This window comes from Neolamprologus brichardi, chromosome 20, assembly GCF_056152115.1.
Source record: "Neolamprologus brichardi isolate AB-2024 chromosome 20, ASM5615211v1, whole genome shotgun sequence".
Taxonomy (NCBI): Eukaryota; Metazoa; Chordata; class Actinopteri; order Cichliformes; family Cichlidae; genus Neolamprologus; species Neolamprologus brichardi.
The window spans coordinates 14,676,885-14,701,196 of record NC_142123.1 but is presented as its reverse complement, the minus strand read 5'-3'; the positions used below and the strand labels follow the sequence as shown (position 1 = coordinate 14,701,196).

At 41.4% G+C, this 24,312-nt stretch overlaps 1 protein-coding gene across 2 annotated transcripts in view; it reads left to right on the top strand.

Moving 5' to 3' along the window:
* Positions 1-22,669, top strand: part of lamb2l (laminin, beta 2-like) — a 53,790-nt gene extending 31,121 nt beyond the window's left edge. For both annotated transcript variants that reach the window (XM_087833399.1, XM_006804058.3), the window contains exons 8-35: positions 1,048-1,250; positions 1,475-1,595; positions 3,263-3,451; positions 3,595-3,774; positions 3,874-3,986; positions 4,786-4,865; positions 5,080-5,236; positions 8,198-8,338; positions 9,150-9,311; positions 9,398-9,519; positions 12,083-12,203; positions 12,572-12,764; positions 12,876-13,019; positions 13,844-14,075; positions 14,167-14,330; positions 14,434-14,658; positions 14,764-14,978; positions 15,078-15,174; positions 16,561-16,933; positions 17,016-17,188; positions 17,341-17,588; positions 18,712-18,927; positions 19,005-19,149; positions 19,243-19,450; positions 20,258-20,399; positions 20,756-20,932; positions 21,027-21,192; positions 22,083-22,669. In XM_087833399.1, coding sequence (XP_087689525.1) covers positions 1,048-1,250; positions 1,475-1,595; positions 3,263-3,451; positions 3,595-3,774; positions 3,874-3,986; positions 4,786-4,865; positions 5,080-5,236; positions 8,198-8,338; positions 9,150-9,311; positions 9,398-9,519; positions 12,083-12,203; positions 12,572-12,764; positions 12,876-13,019; positions 13,844-14,075; positions 14,167-14,330; positions 14,434-14,658; positions 14,764-14,978; positions 15,078-15,174; positions 16,561-16,933; positions 17,016-17,188; positions 17,341-17,588; positions 18,712-18,927; positions 19,005-19,149; positions 19,243-19,450; positions 20,258-20,399; positions 20,756-20,932; positions 21,027-21,192; positions 22,083-22,222 — 4,847 coding nt within the window. In that variant the 3' untranslated portion in view covers positions 22,223-22,669. The remainder of the gene's footprint in view (positions 1-1,047; positions 1,251-1,474; positions 1,596-3,262; positions 3,452-3,594; positions 3,775-3,873; positions 3,987-4,785; positions 4,866-5,079; positions 5,237-8,197; positions 8,339-9,149; positions 9,312-9,397; positions 9,520-12,082; positions 12,204-12,571; positions 12,765-12,875; positions 13,020-13,843; positions 14,076-14,166; positions 14,331-14,433; positions 14,659-14,763; positions 14,979-15,077; positions 15,175-16,560; positions 16,934-17,015; positions 17,189-17,340; positions 17,589-18,711; positions 18,928-19,004; positions 19,150-19,242; positions 19,451-20,257; positions 20,400-20,755; positions 20,933-21,026; positions 21,193-22,082) is intronic.
* The last annotated feature ends 1,643 nt before the right edge of the window (positions 22,670-24,312 follow it).

Sequence of the window (24,312 nt, the reverse complement as noted above, 5' to 3'; positions counted from 1 at the left end):
GCATATAGTATTCTCATATATGTTCCCCATAGAGAGATTGTATGCATGAGGAATTTCATACAGAAAATGCCGAACCTTATTCCTTATGAAATAAGACACTGCATTTTAAAAATTCTGTATTCTACCAAGCTCCTGCTGCAAATAAAAGCTTCAAATGCTTCCTGTCTCTTATATTTGTTTAGCTGAGTCGTCTGGATAATCAAAAAAGTCATACTATGACTAAACATAATTATGTTTTGACTTTGATGAAATCTTAACCAGAGATAAATGGATTGTGTGAACCATCACTGACCTCACTGACACGCATTCATCCCAAACAAAAACTAGCAAACAGTACAAACTGGTGTTGGGAACACTCTGTTTTGTTATCTAGCAGTCGCACCTATGGCAACGTATTCACTGTGTGCACAGCCCTTTTGATATAGTAGAGGTTGGACAGACATTGCTGATGTTTAGGTCACACCTCTCCCTCATTTTCCCACCATTGTCCACTGTTTCAAAGAACTTGTCATTCTACCCAGGAACCATACCCAAATGTTTCACACAGTCTTTGGTGGTTTAGTAACCAGCACTGTTACTGCCCAGTAAAATAACACCACTGGTAAATATAAAGGGTTTGTAGGGAGGAGACAAATCCCTTTACAGTTGTGTCAGGAATGGCATCTGGCATTAAATTCTGCTAAACCAAACATGCAGAATTACCTGCATGTTTAAAGGATGAATGAAGAGCTTTAGGTAAACACAAAGACCTGTTGTTTGGGTACCCTTTTCAGATAATACATTTAGATATAGATTACATGTTAATACCAGGTGTGAATATTGTACAGTACTTTACAAACTCTTATTTTATTTTTCATCAGAATTCATCATCAATCAGTACATTTCTAACATTTACTGTCTCATCACACTCCAGGTTAATGCAGAAAAAAAATGTAGAAAATGCTAACACTTGCTATTTCGCTTATGTTAATGAACTGTCAGCCTCGTTTTTTAATGTTGTTTATCTTGCAAATCTGGCTGACTTTTTAAAAAACATTTCCTTTGCAGATCTTTTGCGCATCACCAACCTGCGCATTAACTTCACAAAGCTCAACACTCTGGGAGATGACCTTTTGGACCGACGCCCTGAAGTCCTGCAGAAATATTACTACGCTATCTATGAGCTGGTAGTGCGAGGGAGCTGCTTCTGTTACGGACATGCTTCAGAGTGCGCTCCTGTGCCGGGGGTCGACGCCAGGGAGATCGGCATGGTCAGTTAGTGGATGATACTGCCAAAAACTCACTGAATCTGTAATTATCAGCATATCCTTTGTAAGACTAAAGGAAAATGGAAAATTATCTTCTTGTTTAAAATAATCAACAGCAGAAAGCTGCACACACTTGCAGCACAGTAAATCACAGCCTTCTCATTTGCAATGCCCATACTAACCATGTCACTTTTCATCCTTGTCACCTTTCATCTTGCTGTGCTCAGATCCACGGTCGCTGTGTGTGCAAACACAACACAGAAGGCCTGAACTGCGAGCGCTGCCGAAACTTCCACCATGACCTGCCGTGGAGACCAGCGGAGGCCGAGAACCCTCACACCTGCAGAGGTGGGGCAAATATGCACTCCTTCAAAATTCAGATGGAAACATTTGTAGCTGAAATTCTTTCTTTATAGTTGTCAAATGTGCTTTTCTAACCTTTAGACTATTTAAGGAAATAGAGAACGAGCTCTTTGTTGGTACTACCAGCAGCGGTGCAGTCAGCTGATGAAGTCGGCTTTCTGTGACTGTGACAGTATCTGAATATGATTAATGGGGCTTTTTGTCAACCAGTGAAAACATATTTTCACGTTTCTTGTTTTACAAGATAACTGAGACACTTTTTGGGGGTTTAAATTAAAAATAAATCTATGCTAGAAAGATAAATTAAGATGTATGTAGCTATGCTGGGCTACTCTGGTGTCCAGGAATAAAGATATAAAGTAGAGATGGACCGATCCGATATTACGTATCGGTATCGGTCCGATACTGACCCAAATTACTGGATCGGATATCGGCGAGAAATAAAAAATGTAATCCGATCCATTAAATATCAAAAAAGCACCTCACAAAACTTGCTACACGGCGTAACTCGGCTCATAACCATAGCACGTTGCAGCAGTATGCATCACGTGATAGAGCGCTGTGTGTATTTGTAGCCTCGCTAGCAACCCGGCATTTCATCTCCGAGAAAGTTTTCCCAGAGAGAAGTAAAGCAAGTGTGTAAGTTCATCTCTGAATGTTTGTAAAGCATTCCCACGTTAAGCTTAACAACCGATATATGGAGCGACTGCCTCTCTCTCTCTCTCCTGCTGCTACTTTAATCTGAAACTGCTTAATGATCAGCTGATCGGCTTTTCTGTCACGAGTCCGTCTTTCTTCTTTGTTTTTGGCCCACTTTTCACCAGAAAGAGGAAACCAGCAGCTGAACAACAGCAGCACTATTAAGCTTGATAAGCTGTTGTTAGAATTTATTTAAAATTACTTTCTACACCAGGATCTTTTTCTACGTAGCTGACGGCTGGTAACTGTGCAGGGGCGGATCTAGCAAAGTTTAGCCAGGGGGGCCGATAGGGCATGAACAGGGAAAAGGCACAAAGACATACTTTTCTTTCTTATTCTCATTTAAAATGTCTAGCTTTTAATAAATAATTATCTGACTCTTACACCCAAAGTTTTAATCTGATGTAAAATATATAGAAGTCCATTACTGTATATAGTAACTGTTAAGTCTAATATACCCTAGTAAGCTATAGTACTTTTTCCTTTGGGAAGGTACCATCTGTGAATTCTGCAATTCTGTTGAAGAAAGATGTTGAATCTATTTAATTATTCTTGAAAAATAATTTATTTCTGTGCATTTTTCCCCCTGCATCAAATTAAATTTGATTACATCGATTAAGCATCATGAGGTGGAGGGTAGGGGGTGGTTCCCTATTTTTTTTTTTTTGCTGGGAGTTTGCAACCCTATTAGTTAGGTTGCTTAATATTTCTGCTAAGTACTCTTTAAAATACCAGATACATACCAATACATTTATGGATTTTTTTTTTGCTGACAGATTTCTTTCATTTACTACAGCAGCATTTTTTTATCATGAAAAAAAATTGGACTTCTTTTTTACGTTAAGCTGTTAAATTAGCTAAACATCTTTACATTGACAGATGGGAGAGTTTTGCTTTGTGACCCAAGACGTAAAATAAGTTTGCTCTCATTTTGTTTTTGCCTGTTTCTGCAGAGTGTAACTGTAATGGCCACTCGGACCACTGCCACTTTGACATGGCAGTGTATATGGCAACGGGTAATGTTAGTGGAGGAGTTTGTGATGACTGTCTGCACAACACTATGGGACGCAACTGTGAGACGTGTAAACCTTTCTACTACCAAGATCCAAACAGAGATGTTAGAGATCCACGGGTTTGTGTCTGTGAGTCTCTCATACCTTGATTCTGTCCTTTGGTACAGGAATTCAGTACTGAGTATAAAAAAGGAATTTTGCTCTGAAACATAAAATTTTCCTGTCATTCCTGTCACCTTTTACCTACAATCTCCATCATGCCTTCACTTAAGCCTGTGACTGTGACCCAGTGGGGTCATTGGAGGGAGGCGTGTGTGACACCCACACCGACTTTGAAATGGGAATGATTGCGGGACAGTGTCGCTGCAAAGTCAACGTGAAGGGGACACGCTGTGATGACTGCAAGGAGGGTTATTATGGACTCAGCCAGAATGACCCTTTGGGTTGCCAACGTATGTGTTCATCTGCCGCCAAAATGTGTTTGAACATTAATAAAAGTAGATATCTCAAATCTTTATGTGCATTCGTGTTTCTGTGTCTTTATTCATCAGCTTGCAACTGTGATCCTCGTGGCATCATCGTGATGGGAGCTCCTTGTGATCAGATCAGTGGGGACTGCTCCTGTAAAAGATATGTCACTGGCCGCTACTGCAACCAGTGTCTGGTTAGTAACAGTCGTTGTTCTGTCTCTCAGGTTTCATCCTAAGCTCATGTCCAGGTTTGCTCAATAGCAGGCCTTGAATGCATGAAAATCTACTCTGTGTAGATATTCCAGTGCAGTCCAAGAATAAAAATAAGGAGGTGAAAGTGAGGATCTTTAAATAATGCACTGGAAGATGTTTGTCTTTGACTTGTTAAACTAATGGGGCCATATTTTAAAATTCTGTGTGGGATCTACACCTAAACCGTGCGTCATCACAGCAATTTTGTATTCAGCAATCGGACTGAATCTGAACTGGCCGACATGATTGCATTAATCAGCCATATGCACTGGGCTGTTGTTTAAAAAGACACTTTCAGTAGCGCTATTTTCTTGCTGTTATTTTGGTAAACTTGGCCTGTGTAATGACAGAATACAGTGCAGTGAGCTCTTTGCAAGAGTTGAAACTGCCTTCATTTACAGCCTGGAAACCTAAACATCCATATTATTAGATGAGTGTGTGTGCGCTAATGAAACACTGAGTGGAGTTTATGTCTGGATGCATGCACAACCATCCAGGTTAGGAAATCCCAAAAAGTTGATTCTGTTCATGTGGATGTAATGTTTTCAGTGGGAAAAATGTTTTTGTCACTCATCCAAGTGACTCCTTCAGTCTCTGCTGACTGCAGATGAGCCATGGATCACTAGCACAATTACAAATAGAACTCCTGCTTTGAGTGTTCATGATAAAGCAGCAGTGTACAAAAAAAGTGTACATGAACTGTGAAAAAAGCTAATTGTGAGGTTTGTGTTCCCCCTACAGCCTGAATACTGGGGCCTTAGTAATGACCTGGCAGGCTGCAGACCTTGTGACTGTGACTTTGGAGGAGCCTTCAACAACAGGTAAAAAGATTTTGTATCGTCTGTGTTCTGCTTTTAAGAACTAAGCGTTCTGTAAATTGCAAGTATTTCGTTTAGATGCAAACAGCATCAAGTGGACACAAAGTGAGGCTGTGACTCATTCAGTCTGATGGTCTGTGCAGACAACAAATAGACAGGAGATTTCAAGAACACCAGTAAAAGGCTGTCTACACATTGTTGTATGTGATACTTAAAGGTGCATGATGGAAACCGGCCAGTGTGACTGCAGGAGGCACCTAATTGGCCGGCAATGCTCTGATGTGCAGCCCGGGTATTTCTGTGCGCCGCTGGACTTCTACAAGTATGAGGCCGAAGATGCCACCGGACACTCTCCTGCTGACCCCGTACTGCCGGTGAGCGCAGCAGCATGGTGCCGTGTAAACCACTTATTCACATTTACGATCATTGGCTCATACTACTAGGCTGACTAGTTCAAAACAACACACTGCAGAATCTAACTTCAAAAACTTTTATTTTAAAAGTATTTTATTTGAAGAAGCGAATATTGTAGAAAAATGCTGAGCTTACCCCAAACCCCAAATGAGTAGATGCAAAATTCACTTAAAATCATAAGCTGGGGAGAGCAAAACATTTGTAAAGTTTAAGGAAGGCCATTGTGCAAGCATAAACCTAGAACTTAGACGTGTTTGTGTCTCATGCATGCAGCAGGTTTGAAATACTGATTGATGGTGGAGAGGTTATGTAACCGCTTTTCAAGAAGATGGTTGTGAGCTCAAAGTGAGAAAAAGCATGATTAGCTGCTGCAAGAAGACACATGAGGTGTTAAAACACACAAACGGATCTTAGTAGTAGCCCTAAATTTGACAAATTCATAAAAGCGCTTAAATATTTTAACCTGGGTTTATAAAAAAGGACTGCTGCTGATTACAGCTACTTTATAGTTTCTGCATCTGCTTACCCATTCAGGAGGATTGGATTGTGTGTGTGGAGTCACTCTAATCCAAGAGGTATAGTTCCATGTTGTAACCCCTAATAAAGTTTCCTTTGGGACCTTTCTGTTTGTGTAGAGAACTCCTGTCATATAGTGGGATCTCTGTCACAAAAATTCATTAATTAAATGGACACGACTTTAATTAACAGGCTTTTTTTCTTGTTTTAGCAAGAATTTGATACATGACGACTGTATCCATGGAAGTATGTTCACATAGTGTGGCTTTCAGTAATGAGCTGTATGATCCAACATGTTCACTTAGGAAACCTCAAAGGTCACAGATCACTTACAGTATCTCTATGTAAAAGACGCATCTCAGCATCGTTCACAAAAGGTCAGAGTCTCTTCTTCTGCCTATCTTTTGTATTTTTTGGAAACTGTGTGAGCAAAAGAAAGATTTCACTCGCCATAATGCATCAGTTAATTATCCTTTGTCACATTTTTAGCTTTTTATTAAGTTTTTCAATTATCCACAATTGGAAACAATGACCAGAGTAACTGGCTACAACAACAGCTTCTGCTGGTGAAACTGGGAGCACTGAGTACTTTGCACCCAGACCTGTGTCCTGTTCCTGAGTTTTGACAGAACTTGCAACCGGTTGCAATTTCCGCATGTAAATGGTTCAGCTCTTTATCCTTTCAGCCACATCCAAGGGTGCGTGGGAGCTTGCCGAACCAGTCTGCATGTTTTTTTTGGGCTTTGAGAAGGCTGCATTTCTCAGTATGTCCTGTGGAGGAGTGTTTTGGTTTTATAGAACATTGAACTAATTTTTGCTATCCCAAAATGAGCTTGATCTACATGGCTGGTGATAAGTCAGCCTCTTTCTCAGTGGAATGGGATTTCACCAGAGCTGCTCTCTGCCACCACTTCTGTTTAGTGCTTTTATGGAGAAGAATGAAAAAGATACAGAATTTCTAGGCACAGCCGAGGTGTAGTGGGTGGAGAGTTCATCTTTGCTTTTTGCAGATGATGTGGTTCTGTTGTCTTCATTGAGCCATGACTTCCATCTTGCATTGGAAGAGGCTTGGGTTTGCAGTTGAGTGTAAAACAGTTATGATGTGAAGTCTGAGGTGATGGTTCTCAGATGAAAAGGGTGGAGTTTCCACTCCTGGCTCGGAGCAAGTGGCTGCTGTAAGTGGAGGAGTTTATGTATACTCTACATCGAGAGGGCCATTTGAGATACTTGGACCATCTCACTTGGATGCCTCCTGGGCACCTCCTAGGTGAGGTATTTCAGTCATGTCCTAACAGGAGGAGGCCCCGGCATATGCCCAGGACGCTCTCGAGGGTGTCCTTTGGCTGCTTTGGGAACGCCTCGGCCTCCTGTAAAATAGCTGAAAGAAGTGGCCGAAGAAAGGAAAGTCTCTGCTTAGACTGCTGCCCCTGCAACCCAGATGGATGGACCGGATAGGACCAGACTGATCACCAGACTACAAAAGGGTCCCCCCATCCACCCTGTTTCAACAAGGAGATCTTGTCACTGCGACAAGTCTGTTCCTGTTATCGCCAACTAATTTTACATGCCTATCAGACTCCATTCTTCCTCACATCACTGTTTTTGTTGTTTATCACATGTTTGTAGCCACATTTGTACATTTGTTGTCCCCTGTTTCTGTCTTCTGCACTCACCACCTGCTGCCATCCTCCTCATTGTTAATAGACACACAGCATACAATAGTTCCTCCTTTAGCCCTCAGGGCAAGCTGCAACAGTCCTCACTTACAACATCACAGCTGCAGGAATGTAGGGAAAACTTCAGTGACTCAGGAATGTTATGAGAAGAAATGTGAGACACTAAACAAATGAAGATGTTGCTTGAACAAATAAGGGTTGGTGTCTTTAAGTTGTTAAAGTTGCGGGATGGTGTAGAATAAGCAAGATGTAGTGAAAGTGCTGGATCTCTGTGCAGGCCTTCACAGCGGAAGTAATCCATGACATCGCTAGACCAGATCACAGATACCGACATGTCACAATTTATTATTGCTGTACAACAAACAGCACACACACAAAAAGATCCCACATTTTTCTTATCATTGTTTCTCTCTGTTACACCCCAGCAATTTGAGCACAGGAGACGAAACCAAGGTGAAGGTGTTTTGACGTGTTTTGCTAAATGTTCTATGCACGAAAGACTCAGATCATTTCATCTCAGTTTGATAACTTTTGATAAAAAACATTTTTTGTTATTTACTTGCCTGTGAAAATTTGTTTGTATTTGTGCGGCGTATATAAATTTGACACTGTTGAAGATGGGATGGTGGGTTTTTTTGTGTTTTTGTGTGTGGAGAACTAGAAATAAAAATGTTATTTTCCTTAAACAGTCAGTTAAAAGTCAAAACTCTCCTCTTCTCTCCCCTCCAGGGCCAAGTTCGCCAACAAGCAACTAATGACTGTGTTCAGCACCTCAGCAACCAGCTCAGGAGGCACCGGCGGCACCGTAACATTGCCAAGTCGCAGCAACATCAGGCAGCACTGAGACGTATTCGGCAGCTTCAACAAACAGTATGATTTTTGTTTCTTTTATTGACTTATTCATTTAATAAGTCACCTCTAATAGGAACAGGTCACCACTGTACTATGCCTCTTTTATACTGAGGTGTTTCTGTTATTTAGCCTATGCTTACTGATATAAATTGCATGGAAAAATAAAAGAAACAGTCATTATTAGACTACAGCCTCCAATAAGACTCTGCAGTTGTATCAGGAGAGTTAAATAGCAGAGCATTACTAACGTCTACAGTTTTAGGCGTTTGTGGTCATGTGCACGTAAACCACTTTCCAAGTGGACGTCAGTTTGCCTAATTAAAAGCTTAACTGTCAAATCAATGATATCAGCACAAACTAGTCAACCTGAAAAAAGAGTGTGGGGGTAGTGGGTACAAGACCACCAACACTGGGACAGATTAAAGAACAGGAATCCCAAAAGAGTCAAAAAACATAATGAAAAGTGATATAGTTAAAAAGTATTCTTTATTATTTAATTTTAATATATCAGGTCTTGTATTAACAGATGGTAGACTGGAAGTTAAAACAGAGATAAAGAAAGAGTTACTGTTGGAATAGCAACGTGATTGTAATAACACTGATGGGGACACCGGTCAAGATGATTTAAATTTATTTGGTAAGCTTTGGTAATTTTAAAAGTTGTTTTATGAGACTTTTTCATTCCACCGACCTTTAATTCAGAGCTGCTGGCAGGAAGTCAGTTATGTCAGTAAGAGGAAACAGAATATAGCACAAGTATTGCATAAAGTAGAAGTGATAATAGGTCAAAAAGAAAGCCATGCTTTGGTGATGTGTCTTTGTTATTCAGCCGGATGTGAGGACCGTTCATAGAGAGCACACTCTCAGCCATATGGTGACATGGACAGGACCTGGTTTTTCCCGTGTTAAAGATGGCGCTGGTCTGGTTTTCACCATTGATAACATACCCTATGCCATGGAGTATGACATCATGATCCGCTATGAACCTGAGGTGTGTGAGTATGGAGAGAATATGATGTTTTTTGTTTAAAAAAAAAGCAAAAATAGAAGTAAAAGCCTTTTTCCTTTTGTGTGTAGTCTACAGAGAACTGGGAGGCTGTTGTTAGTATTACATCTGTAGAATTGCCCTCCAGTCTCCGGTGTGGAAACCTCCTACCTACTGAACAGCTCTACACTGTCACTTTGCCACACCACAACAGGTAACAGGACCTGAATTAATGCATGCGAGTGTGCTTGGGGTTTGCATGTAATCCAGAGAGGGAGCCATCACAGCCAGTATGTTTGCAGGATTTGTTCAGGAAAAATTGCATCATTACATTGTTGTAACTGTAACTTGTGCTGAGTCGGGCTTATTCCACTATACCAGGGGTCAGCAACCTGCGGCTCCGGAGCCGCATGCGGCTCTTTAGTCCTTATAGTGCGGCTCCGTGTGGTTTGGGAAAATAAATTAGTAATAAACAAGTATTTAGCTGAAGTGTATTTTATTTATGTTAGTTCTTTTTTAACTTGTAGTTCTAAATTGGAATATTATTGTGATATTGAAATATAAAAATAAAATAATATTCTATTATTTTTTCATTGCTCAAAATAAACGTCACACTCACGGAAGCCGGTATACCCGCCGAAACGCTGTGCATTTATCGAGACTTTCAACCCCAGGTAGGCCAATTATGGATCTTTGGATCCACATTATGTCAGCAGCTATTCTCCACGGTGAACTGTGTTAAAAACAAACACCATTCACGCCTTACAGATGACAGTTTACAGTCCTGCGTAAAGATGAAAGTGACTTTAATGTGTGCAGAGGTTCAGGAGCAGAAGTGCCATTATAAACATAACACGGCACACCCGACGATGTTTGCATGAGCATGCTTTTCAGCATCTCTTTATTGACCACTTTTCACACACGGTTGCTGTACGCATACAGCCGGCTGTAGCTTTTCAGCTCACAGCCCGACACAAACCAACACAACAGCATAGATAGCACAGATGTTAAGGTGGCGAGGCGTGATTGCGGGTGCCGCTCAGGTGCGTCCGCCTCCCCTGCAACAGCGCAGCAGACCACACACATTAAACTGGTAAAATACATATTTAGACAGTATTTTTCATTTTTTAGCAGCATAGTGCTTTTTTCCAATTATTTTTAAAAGCCAGGTCAAGGCTCCAAAAGCCCAAAGGCGATATAAGGTTGGCGGCTCACAACAGTTTTTGTTTGCTACATGGATCATTTTAGCTCAGCTGGGTGTCTTTCCTTTTGTTATATTTCTTTAAGAGTTCAAAATGTGTTAATTACATAAATAAAATGTAATTTCCTCTGTAGCACTTCATGGATTTCATAAGCAACACACCTTAGTTGTTCACACAAAACATAAAAGTAAAAAACAATATATGCAGTGTTATCTTCATTTTAGATGTCAAAAAGTATTTGCTGCTCCCAGAGTTTTCTTTTGCATGGAAACCAGGTCCAAATGGCTCTTTGGGTGTTAAAGGTTGCTGACCCCTGCACTTTACCCTCCTGCAGTTTTTGGGACAGTAAGTTTCACAACTCTAATAAGCAACCATCACCTTAGAAATAAACAGCAGCACCGAGCGCACACTCATTGATAAAATAATTAACCGCAATTAAAATTGTTTATTTTCCAACACTGTACGCTAAATCACCAGATTAACAATTTTCTGTCGTTTTTACAGCTATGTTGCATTTTACTGGTATATTTTTATAATCTTTACAGACTTTATCACCATTTGATAACATCTCTGTAGTGGGTGACACTCGCAGGGATCATTTTCTGTGGGATAAAATTTATACTCCTTTGGAGGAAGGTCAGCACTTTAGACTGATGACTGCAGAGTCAAAGTCATAATTCTTCATTTATTTGTATAGAGAAACAGAGGAAACATAAACAGGGTATAAGTTAAAATGCTCAAAACTGAAATGGTTTAGCTTTTCTGCTGAAAAGCATTTCAGAGTTTTAACTCATCTGGAACTAAGACCCTGCCCGGATCTGGCACTTCAACCGGAGCATATCACAGCTTCCTTTTTCTCCCGCAGTGGATCTGTCAGCTAAAACCAATTAGTAAAGTGAGACCAAAACACAGACGCAGGAGTTACAGCAAATATGGGTAGCTCAAGTCAACCCTGGTATAAAATTCTTGTTCTAAAAAACAACAGGAAACAAACTGGCATGGTACTGTTCTGTAGTTTACTTTCATATTGGGTGTTTTCTAGTCACAAAAACCTGTTTTAACTGCACAGCACTAAGCCCTGTTATTGATCTCATTTGCCATGCTGTTTTCAGAGAGAACCACATTTATAAAACCAAGGCTTACACTGTGTTATTTTGATTAGCATCTATTTCTCTCCCTCATGCTCTCTCATCAAGTCTGCAAATTTCTTACATTGTTTTCTAATTTTCTGCTTTTAAAAGTCTTTGCTTAGAAATTAACACATTGTTAGTGTTAGTCACCAGAACTTTCTACTCCTTATCAGTGCATTTATTGTGATTGTGACCCAATGCTAATTTGTCCTACTTAGTAGATATGACTCTAAAACTTCATATGCTGTCATAATAACTTCAAGGCACAAATATGCCGACATAGCTGGCCCTTTTTTCAAGTGAATGACAACCAGGATTTGTCACTTCACAGGCTTTGTTAATGTTGCCTCTCCACACATGAAATGAGAGTGGAAAGTAAAAGTAAGATAAAGTATAAAATATATCTATCATTACATGTTCTTTCATGTTCAATGTGTTCTTACAGATACATCCAGATGCCCAGACCATTTTGTTTTGAGCCCAGCAATCGTTACGTGGTTACAATCAGGTTCCAGCGTCATGGCGCCACACACAGACATCTCACTGCCTTCATTCTTATTGACTCGGTGAGCTAAGACTGGAAGCCTTCCCCTTTCATTATGCCCTTCTCATTCAGAAGTGCTGGAAGTTAACATCACCATGGCTTAGTCGGCTTTGGCTGTGCTTTTACTAGTATGGCTGTTAAGTCTGAACATGGTCCAATTGAGCTGCAGCAGTGGGTGGCCTGTGGGGGTGTTGCTTGGTGTTTTGCACCATCACATTTCCCCCTAGTGGTGGGACAATCCAACTGCAGTAACAGAAGTTGCGAAAAGATAGGACATATAATAATAATAATAATATACATTTTGATTTAAGAACTTAAGATCATTTTCTTATGTTCCTGTTTACATTAATTGATGTAGCTGTCTCAAAGCTTTCTTTTTTCACCCAATAGCTGGTATTGATCCCTAAATACACGGAGCTTCCTGGGTTTCAAGGTAACACACCAGAGTCAGAGCAGCGTCAGGAGGACATGATCCGCTACATGTGTCTTGATTCCTTTATGATCACTCCGATGCCTGCACTGGCTGAGATGTGCTCTAAACTCATCTGCAGTATTTCTTCCATTATTCACGACGGTGCCCTGCGTAAGTAGACACAAAAACACGAGGATGACAAATCCATTCTAACTCAGCACTGTTTTAAATGATAAACATTTTCTTTTGTGTATTCCATTTATTCATATCTGCTGTATCCAGCCTGTGAGTGTGACCCTCAGGGCTCCCTCAGCGGTGAGTGTGACGTAGTGGGAGGTCAGTGCCGTTGTAAACCCAACGTGATTGGCAGGCGCTGTGACCAGTGTGCCCCGGGGACCTACGGCTTCGGTGTGAGCGGCTGCACTGGTGAGTCTGCCCACTGATCAGCTCAGTCTGTCATATAGTTCTGTTTATAAAACTGTGATTTCACACAGTAATTCACAGCACGATAAATCACTTTATAGTGTTGTAGGTTTAACTTGAAATTACATAGATTTTAAATTTTACAAAATGTAAATGTGTTTTACTTTGAAAGCTGAAACCTGAATCCTCTTATTTACAAAAGTCTTCGGTCCCCTCTCTAAATATATATACATTCTTCAGCTACTTGCTCATCAGCGTTCTCTTGGTTTCAGTCTTTTCTGGTTTTCACTGTGAGCAGCTGTCTGTGCACTTGTAGCCTGATGCTGAAATGATAACTGTTAATTAATTTCTACCTAAAAATACACAACACATTTCTGCAGCACAGTGAGGTTTGTGAGAGCAGCAAGAACTGCACAACAAGCTTGTTCATTTGATTTGGGAGTTCAAGGTCATCCTCTTCAAGTGATTTTACACAAGCGATCCTTGGGGACATGAGACACCACAGAAAACTCAATGACATTCGCAGACCTAAAATGACGACTGTTAAATAATCACTGGCAGCATGAAGTGGGCAGGATGTTCTAAGGATGTTTTCTGTAACTATAAAGCACTGTCTAAGAAATCATTTTGGTCAGATGCATTCAGTGGCTGTTTCCTAACTTCTGTTTCAGCTGTAATTTTCTGAAGATTTTCTTTTCTTTTCTTATTCCCTGCTCATCAGCTGTTTTACAAAATAAACATTGTCATAAATCCATTTATTACTCAGGCTATATATATTCATGTTTGGGGGAAAAACAGAATATAACCCTCTAAACTCCCCTACCCAGCCTGTGACTGCCACTCCGACGGCTCATTGAGCCACCAGTGTGACCCAGTTACAGGCCAGTGTCAGTGCAGACAAGGAGCCACCGGGCGGCAGTGCTCTGACTGTCAGCCAGGCCAGTGGGGCTTCCCCAGCTGCACCCCCTGTCAGTGTAACGGCCATGCAGACCTCTGCGATCCCCGCACGGGAGAATGCCGAGGCTGCAGGGACTTCACAGCTGGACATCTCTGTGAGCGGTAAGGAAAATTCAGTGCCACACTTCACACTTCAGCTCCTTTGTCCGAGTGATCAAATTGAAAGCAAATCTTTTATCTCATTTTGTTCCAGTTGCATGGACACGTTCTTTGGAAACCCAGCACTTGGATCAGGGCAGCACTGCCGGCCCTGCCCCTGCCCAAATAACCCCAACTCCGATAACTTCAATGCGTTATCTTGTCAGGTCGACCACACCTCTGATCAGATCATGTGTAACTGCAAACAGGGCTACATGGGTGAGCGCTGGTTCATACTGGTTCATTCATCCATGTTTGACTTACAGCACTGTGCTGTCAAGTAAATGAAAAGGACTTCTTTATTCCAACTTTTCTCTCGTAGGTCTTCGGTGTGACCAGTGTGCCCCTGGTTACTATGGTAACCCTGAGCAGCCTGGCGGACAGTGCTTCCCATGTGAGTGCAACGGCAACATAGACACCCAGGATCCTGAGTCATGTGATCCCAGGACTGGCGAGTGCATCAAGTGCCTGCACCACACTGACGGCCCGTCTTGCGCCCAGTGTCAAATCGGTTACTATGGCAACGCTTTGGCCCATGATTGCAGACGTGAGTGATGACAAAGTCACTGGATTACATAATCTTTAAAAAAAAAAAACATGTGGGTGTGTGATTTATGTTTTTTTTTCTCTGCACATCTGTTCCTGTTCTTAGGCTGTACCTGTGTGACTGCTGGTACCCTACAGTCTGCTTGCAGCGATGGACACTGTGACTGTGATCGGCAGACTGGAGCCTGTCTCTGCAGGGAGCATGTGGTAGGCCATAACTGTGACCAGTGTGCACCTAACTACTGGAACTTCGGTCAGGATCGGGGCTGTGAGCCGTGTAACTGCAACTCGCAGCACGCTCTGGGAACTCACTGCAACATGGTTAGGAAGATTGCAAGCTTCTGTCTAAAGAGGGCCTCAGATGTGCTTTTTGATATGCTTGTTGTGTACTTGTATTGGACCAGTTTGTGTGCTCTTCAGTTCACAGGCCAGTGTCACTGTCATTCAGGCTTTGGAGGTAAACAATGCACCGAGTGTGAGCTGTTCCACTGGGGAGATCCACGGGAGCAGTGCCACGGTAAATCACACTGTGACTTTTATGAACGCCATGTAACGTCTTACATCACAGGTGGCTTTTTCTGAGCATGATGAGTGTGAACAGTAATAATTCACAATCATTCAATGAAGAATATAATACATTTGTGTTCCACGCATTGCTTTCAGATTAAATGGGATCAAAACAAATTGCTACTAAATTACTAAATTGACAGTCAGATTTAAAATCACCCTCTTCAAAAAATAGGCGGCCAGTTTCACAAAGTCACCCATGATGGGCTATAATTTATTTTCCACAAAGATCGCGTGAAACCACTTCAACATTTCAGACTAGGTTGCCACAACAGTTAGAGTAAATACCAAACATTAGGACAGATTACAAGTTTGAAATGCAGCATGAAATATAAACTCTATAGCTTACCCAGGAGACACAGTACATAGGGACATGTTACATCAGTGGCATCAGTGATCCACTCTTTACCAAGAAATATATTAATCAAACAGTTAAATTAGTCCTTCAAACATTTCAGCTTCTGTAACCAGAGCTGAGCATTTTGGTGTGTTTGGTTGTTTGTTCTTAAATGTGTTTAAATATTGTTTTACACTAAATTCATACTTACTTATTATCAATGCTTTGTGCAACGTCTGGATTTTAGGGATCTGTTTCACCTGTACTGGTTAGATCTACAGCTTGGTCAGCATCTGCGGTTATGTCTGAAAGTTTCTGGACAGTTGTGTTTGTTTCCAGCTGTGACTCAGTACACCTCAATGCAGGTTTGAAAAAACAAAAGATGCCATTACATTGCAGACTGTCATTTCATTTCAAGACAATAATCAATAATATTGTGCTAACCTTTGAAAGGATACACCTTAAACCTCCTGGAAAGCATTTCTTCCTCACATCACCCCGCAGTCATTCGCCACTTTTGTCTTCCTTGGATATTTGGGTCTTTTCATGTTGATGTGCTCACCGGCGTATTGTTCTTTTCTCAAGTAGTGTTCAAACTGTTTGATGGATTTACTTTGCATTTTTGCACCCGAACAATCACGTGGCACGAAAGAAACAGCTCCCACTTATCCATGAAACAACTTTTGAGATTTTCCGCATCTGAAAATAGGGGACTGTGTATAAAAAAAATTCCTCAATGGTTAAAATATTATTGTTCAACACGATGAATTTAACCTGACGGTTGCTTCTTTATCAAAGTATTTTGTAGAGAGTGCTTTATAATAAGATGTCATCTTAGGACTGGTTTTATTTTATTTTTTTCTTTTCTCCAGTGCTCTTCTTTATGATTATTCCCAGTTTTGCTTTAATATAACCTAGATGCAGTATTTAGTGATATGAGGTGTGGTTACAAGTATTTTATTTAGAGGTTCTGTTTGTTTCTCTCTCTCCTCTACTTAGAATGCAACTGTAACCCAGAGGGCACAGAGATTGCCCAGTGTGACAGACTAACGGGTGCGTGTGAATGCCGGGAAGGAGCCGCGGGACTGCAGTGCAACCAGTGCGCTCGTGGTTTCACCGGCATCTTCCCAAAATGCATCCAGTGTCACCTGTGCTTCCAGCTCTGGGATGACGCCATGTGCCAGATTAGAAGGGACCTGGATCACATCCAGTCCAGAGTGCAGGAGATCCTGAAGGGTGGCATCACACCGGGAGCTGGGGATGCACGCATCAAAGAACTGGAGGGGAAGTTGAAGCAGGTGAAGGATCTGATCATTACGCAGGACAGGGACAGGGTCTACCAGCTCATTGGCCAGAGCATCGATGACCTCAGGTGAGGAAATTGCAGCATGTCGTTTGGTGTTTCTCATCAGCTACTTCAATTATATTTTAAGAACATCCTGTATGTGTTTCAGGGCTGAGATTGCCCTCACTGATGGGCGTCTGATGGCCATGGGCCAAGAGCTGAATACGACAGCAGAAACAGACAGGGCACTCCGACGCACGCTGGATAACATGGAAAAAGAGCTGCGGGACCTCAACACCACTGTGACTGACAAACAGAAGCTGCTTGAACTGTTCAGCTCAGGTAATTTGTTGCCATCAGAGGCACAAATGAAAACCTTGAACATGTCACATGACGCCTCGCTGCTGTAAATACAGGAAGCAGACTAAATCCATATCCAGTAGCAGAGTAGGTTTTATACATTGCTTTTAAAAAGCTGCTGGTGTCTCTCACAGATCAGTTTGAGAAAGTGAAGCAGTACTATCAGGAATCGCTGCAGGCTGAGATGAAATGCAACGCTTCAGTGTTTGGTCCTATGAGTCCTGTGGAAGAGTCAAATAAGACCAGAGCGCGCACAGAAGACCTGCTGGATGAAATTGAAAACAGCATTAACCGTAATGTGGCTGCTCACAACAAGTCACTCAGCAACCTACAAAAACAAGCTCACGACCTCCATAAACAGGTCAATCAGCTGAGCGACCAGGTAAGCAGTGTGCTATAATAAAAAAATGTATGTTGGGTTAGGGTTATGTATGTACCCTAACCATGACCTCAACTAGATAAGACAACATTCATTGAAAGAGAATGGCAAGTGGAATAAGCATAGATCTAAGCCTCAGAATTTGGAGTAGGGAAGGCCTCAGTGAGGAGTACTTCCAGGAGACTGTATAAGGTGACAATTCTGAACTCCAGATACGTTTTCTCTAATTAAAAGAATCCATGCCAGAAAAAGAAACTTGTTCTGTCATTCTGAGGTAGAAAAACTGACAAAGTGAAAATGAGATTAAAACTTAGGCATTAGGCATCTAATATTGTAAATTCCTAAAAAGTGAGAGTTAGATAGGAGTTTTCTTAACAATATCGACATGTTCTACCTGTTAAAAAAAGAGAAGTTTACTCAAACAAAAAGAAAAAAACCTCACTGATGTGATTTTAAACATGCAACATGCCAAGTTTGTTTATGAACATCTGCAAAAAACAGTGTTGGGATTTTATGCTGGCAGTGACATCTAGTGGAAAAGCCAAATCAGCTCATGATTAAAGGATTAAGTAGAAATTGAAAATGGTTTTCCATCACTGATTGGTGAGTATGTTTTAATTGTGACAGTCCCTGATGTGCAAACTTAGCAGCAGTGGGGTTCTGGGGTTTTTTTTTTTTGTTTTTTTTTCAGAGCCTTAAAAAGATTATTTAAAATACATGGCATTTTGTCATGTATCGTATTTTTACAAATTAGATCGCATACACACATTATGATGTCACTGCATTTCTTTGCTGATGGTAGCCTGCAAATTAAGGTATTTATTTGCAGGCAAGAAAATTAAGATATTTCCAGAGAGTCTGAGAATGCTGACACACGTCTGCTGTCTCCACTGACAACTATAAAGTGAAGCTCTATACTTGCACTGTATTTTTGTTTGTTCATTAACAGTATTTTGCAGTAGTGAAATTAAAATATTTGGTTTTTGGTTTTTATATTGATAACAAAACATTTCAATTTTTTATTTTAGAAATTTGGTTTATCTTCACAAAACTGCATTTAAGTCTTGCTGTCCAGCGTTGAAGTCTTATCCCACTAACTCAGTCAGTGCATGGTGCCATCTTTAAGGTGTGTGGTGGTCACAGCAATAACAGCGTCAATGGCAGTTGCTCAGACAGTCGGTGTGGTGGCGCCGGCTGCCATGACAATCAGGGAAACCGTGTATGTGGAGGAGTGGGATGCAGCGGGACTGTGGGCACATCTGTAGCTGCGCTGAATGACACCAGGAACGTTACAGACAGTCTGAACACTGCCAGTAAGGAGCTGCAGAACGTCTCCAAAAAGGTGCTCACAGTATGCGCAGTTTAGCCTCATATGAGTGAAATATTTCTTTGATCTGACTCTTGATTTCTTGTGTCCAGCTCCAGGACATAGCTGCTATGACACAAAAACTGAAGAACCAGACGATAAACACGCTGGGAAAAGCCAACAAGTTGAGCAAGGAGCTTAAAGAAAGCAATGAGAACCTGACAGAGTTCATTGAGAAAATTAAAAACTTTCTCACTGGTATGTGGATGATATTGCTTCAGTGTCTAAATGTAACTTGATGCTTCCTGCATTTGCACTCCTTTTGTCCCTGTCCTCTCTTGTACTGCCCAGAGGAGGGAGCCGACCCAGAGAGCATAGAGAAAGTGGCTCAGGAGGTCTTGTCGATCACACTGCCACTGAACAGGACCGTTCTGGACAAAATGATCGCGCAGATAAAGGAAAGTCTTTCCAACATCAGCAATATTGAGGGGATTGTCAATCAAACCACACTGCACACCACTAAAGTCAAGGAGCTTCTTGACGCAGCTAAAGAGGCCAAGTGAGTTATCATTTTTGTTTTGTTTTGAAATTAAGGACCACATTTCCCATAAGCCAGCTTGCTGAAAGTTAAACTGTGACTGCATATAAAAGATGAATGTTGCCTTCAGCAGAAGGCAGTTAAGATTCCCGCTGGACCACGAGAAACAGACTGTTGTAGAGGGCTGCACCAATAAGCTGAAGGCTGCTCAGTGTTTCAAATTGATTCATTTGATCTCTTTATATGCTTATTGGTGCCCCCCTCTACAACAGCCCTCTAAAACTCTCCTGCTCCTGCCACCCCTGCTCCAAGGCTATGTTTGTTACACCTGCATTCTGTGGCTACACTATTATCATCCATACTCTACAACAGGGGTGTCGGACTCCAGGCCTCGAGGGCCGGTGTCCTGCAGGTTTTAGATCTCACCCTGGGTCAACACACCTGAATCAAATGATTAGCTCATTACCAGCCTCTGGAGAACTTCAAGACATGTTGAGGAGGTAATTTAGCCATTTCAATCAGCTGTGTTGGTTCAAGGACACATCTAAAACCTGCAGGACACCAGCCCTCGAGGCCTGGAGTTTGACACCTGTGCCCTACAACATGAATTTTGGTTTCTGATACTGTCTTTCTTGTTGTTATTAAAGTTCAAATAGGATATCCACACATCTATCCTTTTTCTTTGGGTTCAGCTGGCACCACGCAAACCATGGCATTAATAGGCTGTGTATAATTAAGTCTTATTAAATGCACTGAACATGCATTTATTAAGCAGAGCTCTAGGAAAAAGGTTTTCTCTCTGACAAATTTTTTGGTGCTATTGTGCAGGAGACGAGCAGAGGAAGTGAAAGACATGACCAATATTACCAAGGAGGCGTTAAAAGCATCTGGAAAGGCTATAGAGAAAGCACAGGCTGCCCTGAAAGAAGCCCACAACAACCTGAACAGCACAAGAAACGCTACTGCTGAGGTACAGAATCTTGGAACATGTAAATTTACAGGTTTCACATATTTTCTGTAATCTACCTCCCCAATGAGCACTTTTGTTCATTTCACTTCAGTTTTATTTATATAGCCCAAAATCACAAAAACAGTTGCATTAAGCTGCTTTTATATGGTAAGGTAAAAATACAATAAAAGAGGGAAAACCTCATCAGACGACTTCTTATGATGAAGCATGTGGTGACAGTGGGAAGGAAAAACTCCCTTTTAATGGTAAAGCTCCAGTAGAACAAATGACTGGTTGGGGTGAGCGGTGGGATACAGGAAAAAAGGCACAATGTGGTTCCCATAACTCTTGACTTCTTCGTGTCTCATTTTTTCCAGGTGGAGGGAAAGCTGGTGAGTCTAGACGCCAAGCAGATGGATGTCATGATGCGTTTAATGAACCTCTCCAAGGAGGTGGAAGCTCTGAAGAACAAGACGGAGCAGAACAGACAGATGGCAATCGAGGCTAAAGCACTGGCCGACAATGCCACTGACCTAACATCTTCACTGGAGCAGGTGAGGCTGTTGGTGGAGTTTGGACCAAAATTATTGAAGAAATAAATATATATATATAAAAAATCTTGAATAAAACGGTTGCATCATCTGCCAGAGCCTCAACAACACAGAGAAACAGTATCGTGAGCTGCAGATGAAGATCGAGTCTCTTGGTGGGGTGTCTGGAGGTCTGAAGGACATCAACCAGAGGGTCAAAGATCTCAAAGAGGATGCAGAGAAATGGCTCAAGAATGCCACCAGTGGGATAAAAGAACTGGACGGTAAGTTCATATGGCTGCTCTCAGTGTTGACTGTGTTCTTCAGGTGAGCTACATACAGCACATTGTGACCGTAGTGCACGACTTGACCAGAAATTGCCTGTAAAGAAGTCTCCAGTGTTAAACTACCACCGTTTAAATAATGTGCCGTTGTTCATAGTGTACAAAAGACTCTGACTAGATGGCACAGTCATGTAATATAGCTCCTGCCTTATGCTAAAACCAGGATAACTTGCAGCTGTCACTGCAGCAAGATTCATAACATAACACATGATGTCACAGATGAGGATGAGATGAGTAGAATTACACTGTTAATATTCATAAAATATTCCGAGGTAAAGATCAGTTCCTTTCACAGGATCCGTGGATGTACTGTAACACAGCGGTCCCCAACCCCTGGGCCTCGGACCGGTACCGGTCCGTGAGTCGTTTGGTCCATGGACCAAGGCCGGTCCATGAAAATATTGTCGGGCATAAACGGGTCCGTGGCGCAAAAAAGGTTGGGGACCGCTGCTGTAACAGGCACTAAATGACTAAAAGTAAGTGATAGAAATGAAACAATATCATTATATGTGGGCGGGATAGAAATGCAGAGAAACATTAAAAACATCAAAGCAGAGCATTCACAGTTCACATCAGTGAAAATCAAGTGAGCATTTCTGCCTTGGAACTAGTTTTAAGTCCTATATTAATTTAGGATAGAGCTATTACTGATATGTTTATTGTGTACTGTAGGGTTTAACAATCGCATCTGCAGATTTGGCATAGATTTTTGGCTCTAAACAAACAACTAAGAACTTTGTAGTAGGTCATGGGCGTGGCTGTAGATCAACCTTTCAGCCTTTTGTGCATGCTTGTTACTTTAACTTTTCTCTTGCTCCCTGTGATTGCAGAACTTGAGGAAAAGTTCAAAAACAATGAGAGGCGGATGGAGAAGCAGCGCATGGAGTTGGACAAGCTGAAAGACAACGCAACTAGTGTGCGGGACGAGATCCGGCATCGAGTGCAGAACTACAACACCTGTGTGCGATGATGCCTCCTGCGTGTCATCAGCTGCTGTAGTAGAGGAGAGTTAGAACTGCTGTTGTGACTGGAAAACAGAAAATTTGTCACCAATGAAAATAAAACGCTGCTCTGGAGGTTCCTCCATTCTTTCACTGGTATTTCAAGTTTTACACATTACCTGCAAGTGTTATGTCACAGAAATGCCTTCAACTGTCCATGTACTGTTTGAGTCCTCAATATCTCTCCTGCCCTTGGTGGTGTTCATGTATTTAAGCTATTACAATAGGCGGATAACCTGTGAAGAGCATTTATTTCACTCTATAGCCAATAATAACGGATAATAATGGAATTGATTTACTGTATGCGGAAAGACTATATCAGAGTATGTTATCAGTTACCTATACCAAAAGTGCTTTCAAGATGTTGAGTGTTTGTGTTGTTTGACCACATTAGTATGGGGTGTACACACTGACATTCCTATTAAAATTTTTGAAAGTACTTTTTGTGCTTTTTCTTTAATTATAATGTACAAATATTCATATAAACATACACAGTGAGGTGTTATGATGAAGACAAAGTCAATCTGACACTTTATATAAATGCATCATATTTGTGTGAGACTTTATGCAATATTTACATTGCATATGTATGTTGGTATGTTGCTTCAGTGTTTTGCTACACAGGGGAACCTTATACACAGTTAAGTGTATAAGTTCAATCCCATATTTGTCTCTCTTTGCCCACAGCCTTCATCTCTTCTCTCTTTACCACCTCTGCAAAAACACAGCTTCTACACTCACTCAAAGTTACACCTAATAGATCTCACCCATCATTAATGCCGTTAGTTAATAATGATAGTCACTTTGCCAGCCTATTGAATCCCTGGCTCAAGTTACAGAAAGTCATTTACCGCTCCAATTTTTAAACATTTTCTCTTTACAGTTAAAAAAAAAAAAATTCAAAGTGTGAAACAAGTGGCTGGTGATGGGCCGACACTAGCAAGCTGCCCCCTGAATCTGCATCTTGCCAGGCCTGTGGAGCATTTTAGCAGCTTTTAGCTGAAGGTTTTGTTTTACAACTTGACTGTTTTTGTTCTGTCTCGTTGTTCATACGCATGATGTTTTCAGGTGAGGATTCGGCATTTTTCCAGTTCTAAAAACCAAACTGTACGCTGCTGTTTCCCTACCAAGCATCCCAGTTCTGCTCTTGACTAGCTGGTGAACATTTTGTGGCAAAAGAGCCAGAGATTTTTTCTTGGGAGTTGGAGGAAAGCAAACTTATTTCATTTAAGTGTCAGGGATCTGTTCTCAGTATGAAAGGCCTATTCTCTCTTGGTTGTGGCATTGGATCCTGGTCTCTAACAAAGAGGGGCTGTCCTGCAGCAGCTCAGGGAATGTGCAATATGACAGAGGTTTATAGCAGGCTTTGTTCTGGACGACGATCTGCCAGCAGTGAAACACTGGCGCACATCAGAAACAGTTATAACTACATACTACTCCCATGTGAAATGATCCACATGTGCAATGCAGTGGATTACATGAAGTCAACAGCTTTAGGTCATATAAGACTGATTCATTGCACCAAACTTAATTTCTATGATATTTCTTATCCCCGGACATAACTATTAGTCACGCCGTGCGGTCCACCTGCGTGGCTGGGCTGGTGCTTTCAAGCATAGAATCTGTGATAACGATCACGGCTCCTCATTGGATTAAACCAAAGGGAATCCAATCCGTCCTGCAGGGAGCGCGCATTCCTGCTCACGGGGACAGAAATGGGGCTCGTCGGAAAACACGCGGCGGGTTTCTGGAGGGAAACTTGACACAGGAATTACTTTGAATTCACTTTGCTTTAGCAGGGTTTTTTTCACACTGCATTATTGCCTACATAGGACCATGTTGATAAAGTGAAGTATATAGTAAAGTAGCCGTCCTGGTATGTTAACAAACTGTTTAAAAAAAGCAGGTAAAGCAGCCAAATAAACTAAAAAATAAATATAACATAAAAATAAAACAGACATGACAGTGAACTCAAAAAGAAAGTATTGTGCTATGGATCCAGTACCAACACCTGGACTCACCTGTAGAACCTCCTACTCTGAGGACAGTAACATTTCTG